Source organism: Austrofundulus limnaeus, unplaced genomic scaffold, assembly GCF_001266775.1.
Source record: "Austrofundulus limnaeus strain Quisiro unplaced genomic scaffold, Austrofundulus_limnaeus-1.0 Scaffold277, whole genome shotgun sequence".
NCBI lineage: Eukaryota > Metazoa > Chordata > Actinopteri > Cyprinodontiformes > Rivulidae > Austrofundulus > Austrofundulus limnaeus.
In genome coordinates this window covers 391,254-397,472 of record NW_013952679.1, presented here as the reverse complement: position 1 = coordinate 397,472, position 6,219 = coordinate 391,254, and the positions used below count along the sequence as shown (strand labels likewise).

General features: G+C 37.6%; 1 protein-coding gene across 1 annotated transcript in view; it reads left to right on the top strand.

The window, feature by feature from the left end:
* tspan5a (tetraspanin 5a) overlaps positions 1 to 6,219 on the top strand; it is a 14,302-nt gene that overhangs the window by 4,669 nt on the left and 3,414 nt on the right. Inside the window, exons 2-8 of the mRNA XM_014021076.1 lie at positions 121 to 171; positions 961 to 1,107; positions 1,198 to 1,368; positions 1,521 to 1,646; positions 3,432 to 3,479; positions 3,662 to 3,778; positions 3,860 to 3,921. Of these exons, the coding sequence (XP_013876530.1) occupies positions 121 to 171; positions 961 to 1,107; positions 1,198 to 1,368; positions 1,521 to 1,646; positions 3,432 to 3,479; positions 3,662 to 3,778; positions 3,860 to 3,921 (722 nt within the window). The remainder of the gene's footprint in view (positions 1 to 120; positions 172 to 960; positions 1,108 to 1,197; positions 1,369 to 1,520; positions 1,647 to 3,431; positions 3,480 to 3,661; positions 3,779 to 3,859; positions 3,922 to 6,219) is intronic.

The window sequence follows — 6,219 nt, the reverse complement described above, 5'->3', positions numbered from 1 at the left end:
ACACACACACACACACACACACACACACACACACACACACACACACACACACACACACACACAGAGCTGACGTTGTGTGCCTGACACACTCAGTACTGAGATGTAACTGGTGTTTTTCAGCTGCTGGGCATGGCCTTGGTTGGAATTGGACTGTGGGCCTGGAGTGAGAAGGTGAGTCCACACTATCTTATTAGAATTAAAAAAAAAGAAAAAAAAACAAGAAAAAATATTATATACAGTATATATAAATAAAGTTTATAAAATATATGAAAAAATATAGGAAAAATGTTTATTAGTCTACGTTCACACTGCAGGGCAAATACAACCCAACTCTGGTATTTGTGCCCATATTCAACACACATTGAATTTTTTTATAACTGAACGTGACAACCCAAACCAGGTCTATTTCATCTGTGGTCCAGATCCATATCTGATGTTTTTCAAAGTGACCTCGGTCTGAACAGTCAGGTCTCAGTGAGGTCGGGGTAAATCCATCGATCCAGATGTTGAAACCAACGTTGTGCAGTWTAAACTCAGAGCTTTGCTCATCTTCAGCTGTCTCATCTGTTTACTGAGCATTACTGTGTGGTGTGTAGCTGCTAACTGGATCAAATGGAAACAGTGGACCAGTCACAGCAAATAATAATTTAGTCAGTTCTGATTGGACATGAGCTTCAGAACTAGTCCACTTGTGCTAACATGCTAACATGTAGCATCCATGTTTCCTTCGGTAAACCCAGTGTTGTGCATGTGACATCAGGGCTGTGGACTGTTGGAGTCTGATGGAGAACCACTTTAGAATGTTAACAACCATGAATAAACACTCTGATCTGAGCTAAAAACTGTATTTGAGCATTAAGACCTGCAGAATGAACGTGGTCTAATAGTACCATGTTAGTTGTGGATGGAGCACATCCGTCTGTCTTCCACTGGGTCTTCTTCTGTCTCTGTCCTCTCCAGGGGGTTCTATCCAACATCTCATCCATCACAGATCTGGGGGGTCTGGACCCCGTCTGGCTCTTCATGGTGGTTGGAGGGGTCATGTTCATTCTGGGCTTTGCAGGATGCATTGGAGCACTTCGAGAAAACACGTTTTTACTTAAGTTTGTACGTTCCACTCTGCACACAGCAGTGAGAAACCAATGGAACCGGTTTTCATTTGTATTTCCGTCCTCCCTGGTCCTTCTCCTGCTCTAGTTCTCTGTGTTTCTTGGAATCATCTTCTTCTTGGAGCTGACGACGGGAATCCTGGCCTTTGTCTTCAAGGACTGGATCAAAGACCAGCTAAACCTGTTCATCAACAATAACATCCGGGCCTATAGGGATGACATCGACCTGCAGAACCTTATTGATTTCACTCAGGAATATGTAAGTCCAGCAGTTATTAATAATCGTGGTCATGTAGAGTAACATATTTGGGTTTTTGTCATAAAAAGTAAATCCCATTGAATGTTTTTATTATTATTTTTTGTAAACTGCTCAAATGTAAAGGATAACATGGTTTGTTACTCTGACTTTAGTGGGAGTGCTGCGGAGCTTTTGGAGCAGACGACTGGAATCTGAACATCTACTTTAACTGCACTGATGGAAACCCCAGCCGGGAGAAGTGTGGAGTTCCTTTCTCCTGCTGCACCAAGGACCCAGCGGTATGACTCAGCACCTTCATTAGGGATGGGAAATCRTCCCTATTTTCAGATCATAAAACATGGTCACTGGCTATCGCCCATAGACGATCCAATGGGCTGATAAGGCATGCGCAGTTATGTTGTTTAAAAAAAGAAAAGAAGAAGAAAAACAAGCAGGTCTGATTATTAAAAGCTACGTCTTCTTACTAAAGTCGCTTGTAAATTCCGTGAGTCATAGGTTGCGTCTGAGCGCTTTCAGCACAAACAAACACTCCCACAAACTTCTGATGAAGTATGTGTTCTTATGTGGAGGGGGGTGAAAAGTTCAACCCGCGGGTTGTCGGCACACTTCAAACACACACACCAGAGCCCAGAGTGATGGGGGAAAGCAGGGGTGAGGGAGTGCGCTCCGGTCCGGTTCAGAACTGGTTAAAGTTATTTGTTCAAATGAATGATTGTCATAGATTATTCGTATTGTAACTAAAGATAATAATATAGCACTATTTGGGTCATTTGTGGCGCACCAAAGTAAGAAGATGACGAGAAGAGAGACGTGAAGAGGAGCTGCCCATGTTGGCGCTGACTCCGAGAAAAAAAAAACAGAGATGCAGCACTATATATTAATTATTTTATTCCCTCATTTGCACAGATCACAATGATGATGATTAAAACATTTTAATTTACAGAGAAGGGTACATATAAAATTTATTTTACATCCCTGGCAGGGCGTTTAATTAATTAATAAAGATCGCCCTAGCCAAAGTAACAGAATGGAAGTGTTATGGTAAGTATTTATTTAACAAAGACAGAAATACGTGGTCCAAGAATGAAGGTACTCTGTGAGATCAGCTGAGTTTTATTTAAACAACAGAAACACAGAGAACAACCTGGCCTCTCTCTGTGCCTCTGCTTCTCTCTGTCACTGTCCATTGTTGAACACTGTGTCTTGAGAGGCCTCATATATATATATTAACAAACACCATTATGTCATCTTAGCAAGATTTGATACAAGGTCAAGGGAAAACACAAAGATAAACACAAGTGATATCTAAGAATGACTGTTGTTAGCAAATCTTGTTCTGACTTTAATCATTCTGTCTGCAGATGAACAGCATGTCATGAAAACCTAGGTCATTAAAGGATGTCATGAATTACTTGCTTAAACATAAAAGTATTAGTTCTATTACAGAAGCTAAAAGTATCAAAGTCATAGCTAAAAGATAAAAGTAAAACAAGGCTAACTAAAAATATTAAAAACAAAATGCTAAAAGGAAAAAATAGAAACTTCTAACTAAAATATATATAAGTATTTAAAGAAAAGTGTCAAAAAGCTAGCTAGCTAAAAGTAGCAACAGGCTCCTTAAAAGCTAAAATAAGCTGAATGGGAGCTAAAAGTTTACAAAGTCTTGCTTAAAGCCAAAAGTAAATAAATGACAGCTGAAAGTAGCATAAAAAGACAAGAACAGAGTCAGTCTGAAGATGATTTTGAAAATATTTTTGAAGAAGTAAAAAGATCTCACTGTTTCTGTGTCTAACAAATAAAAAATAACATAAATATCCATATGGAAATATAAAAAATAAAATAATAAACATAAATATCCTGTGAAATATAACAAATACAATGATGKTGAACATTTTGAGAAATTTCAAACTTTAACAATCACAGTTATGTATGAAGTGTACAGTCCCCTCACCCCTCCACATCTGCTCTAATATTCTTTAGTCTCAGGGTCTAGATCAGACAGTTGATGGTTCTCATGATAGCAGCTCTTTAAACTGGAACAATACTTTTGTTTTTGTCTACAGGAGGACGTGATCAACACTCAGTGTGGATACGACATCAGAGCCAAACCAGTGAGTCMCGTAAATCTGCTCTGTTTTATWTATTTCCTGTAACTCTGCCTCCTCTGCTGCTTTAGATGATCTGCATCTTACTTGTATAAAGAATCCAGATGAGGTCTTTCCTCTGAGGTCGTACAGAGCTGATGTGGTGAAAGCAGAGCGTGAAGATAAGGTGCAGTGTTGTCCTGTTGCAGGACTCGGAGCAGAAGGACTATATCAACGTGAAAGGCTGTGTTCCTCAGTTTGAGAAGTGGCTGCAGGACAACCTGACCCTGGTGGCTGGCATCTTCATTGGAGTCGCGTTACTTCAGGTCTCGTGTTGGTCTGGAGACAGAAGGGTAGCCAGATGGCTTCTCTAGAGTCTCATTTATTCTTTCTTTCTCCATCTGCAGATCTTTGGGATATGTTTGGCCCAAAACTTAGTGAGTGACATCGAGGCAGTGAGGGCAAGCTGGTGAGAAAACAGAACTTTCTCTGATTTTATTTCCTCTCATTTCCCCCATTTAATTCTACATATCCAAACTGAAGTCTACTTTGTACCTAAACATTATTTATTATGATGTACAGAAAYAATTATTGCAGCAGTGTTGCTAATATTCATTTACAACCTCTCAGGATTTTATATCCAAAGCAGACCATGCAGTCATGGAAAAGAAAGTCCATCTCTTTCAGTTCAGTCAGGATAGAATCTACATGTTCAGGGCCTGCTGGATGTTCCACAGAAACACGATTGTTTAAATACAAAACAAAAAGGTGCCCTCACCAGGGTTATTATAGTTAACTAAAACTAACTAAATAACGAAAACTGAAATTGAAAAATAAAACCATTTTAGTTAATTAAAATAAATAAAAACTGTAATAAAATGAAAAAAAAACTATAACTAACTAAAACTGTATAATCGTTTTACAAAATTAACTAAAACTAACTGAAATTATAGATAGAATATCCATAGTTTTAATGTTTGTCGATTATTTTTTTATTTTTCAAATGGAGTAGTTTCACATTAGCGGTGGGCAGCTTACGGCACCTCCTGGTTTGTAACAACACTTGTTTACAGTCTGCTGCTGCTCAGCATCGTCTGCCAAATGATGACAAAAGTTGGGAGAAAGCAGCAACGTCCATTTTGAGATTTGTTTGAATATGACTGGGCGAAAAATCAAAACAAGTGTCTTGTAGTGGAAACAGGTGATAAAATAGGTGGAGTGCTTCTCAAGGGAAAAACTACATGAATTAAGCTCACACAACATGGCTAACTATGACTATCTTGACACACTAGCATCTCTCAGTAGCTCCCATGAAAAACAATCAGCAGGTAGCAGCAGGTTGGAGACGACTATTATCATCGTCCTAAAGTAATCAACCAAGTCCTTAGTTGGCAAAATTGAATTACGCAATTATTTTAGTAAGATGTCACTATAATGGACTGCTTTAACTAGTGACCAAATATCTGCTGGTTAGTGAACTCAGAGGAATATCACAAGCTGGAGGACGCATCGACAAATATGTTTATTCAAACCATAAAAAAACTAATACTAGAGCTAATAAAAACTAAACTAAAACTAAGCATTAAAAATGCAATAATAACTAATAAAACTAGCTGTAAACACTAATTAAAACTAAGTGAATTTAAAGAAAAAAGTCACAACGAAATAAAACTAAATTATAATGAAAAATCCAAAACTTTACAACCTTGGTCCTCACTTCAGAAGCATGAATCCAGCTCTACTTCAGTGTGGAACTGAGCACCCTTTAGACTCCTCCCCTGGACACGCCCACAGTTAATGTTTACATATGTCCTCTGAACAAGTAAAGTGGTGTCTACATGTGGTAAAAAGAGGAATGGGAGTTAGAGATGCTCCTAGGTAACGTAACTGAGCTCAGGAGTGAAGCTGCCGTGGTCTGAGCAGTGAACAGACATGATGTGGTTACATACAGGCTCCTCTGAGGCAGAGGCATGTCTAACAACACACACATGTGCAGAACTAGAGTAACCTGCGAGGCATTCAGGGGTTTAGTAGAAAACTGTAAGTTTAACCTCCAATAAAATGATAAAGATACTCACCTGAACCAGTTTAGATTGGGACAATGTTTTAACATCTAACCAAAGTCCAATAATTTGTTTAGCTCTGACTCTGTCCCATAAAATACAAGACAGACTCAACGTTTCACAACATACAGAAACAAAGAACCATTTCAATAAGGCAACAACCTCTGACAATAAAAAAAAGTTTAAAGTTTGACTCTTTCCTTCAGTGAACAGAAGCAGACACACAAAACTTTAGGGGAAAAACTGGTAATTTTCAGAGATTTCTGTGAATATTATTTTATAAAACTTTTATACAGCCTCAAGTTTAACCTTACAGGATTATTTAAATATAATTCAAATATATGTGTTCATGTATGTTAGCAAAATACCTTATAAACCACTGGATGGATCTAAGTGAAACTCAAAATAACCATTAGCTGTATATCTACATTTGCAACTAATTCAAAATGACCGCCACAACTGATTGACATTAGCTAACACAACATCTCTGTTACTTTGATTTTTACAGATATGGAGCTAAAATATGTTGTGGTAGTGTATGGAGGTAAATTTGTGTTTTTATTATTCAATCAAACAAAAAGCATCTTCAATCAAAAAAAATAATTTCAATCAAAAATATTTTTTTCAACCAAACAAAAAATAAATTCTATCAAAAAATAATATTTTCAACCAAAAAAATAATAATTTCAACCTAACTAAAAAGC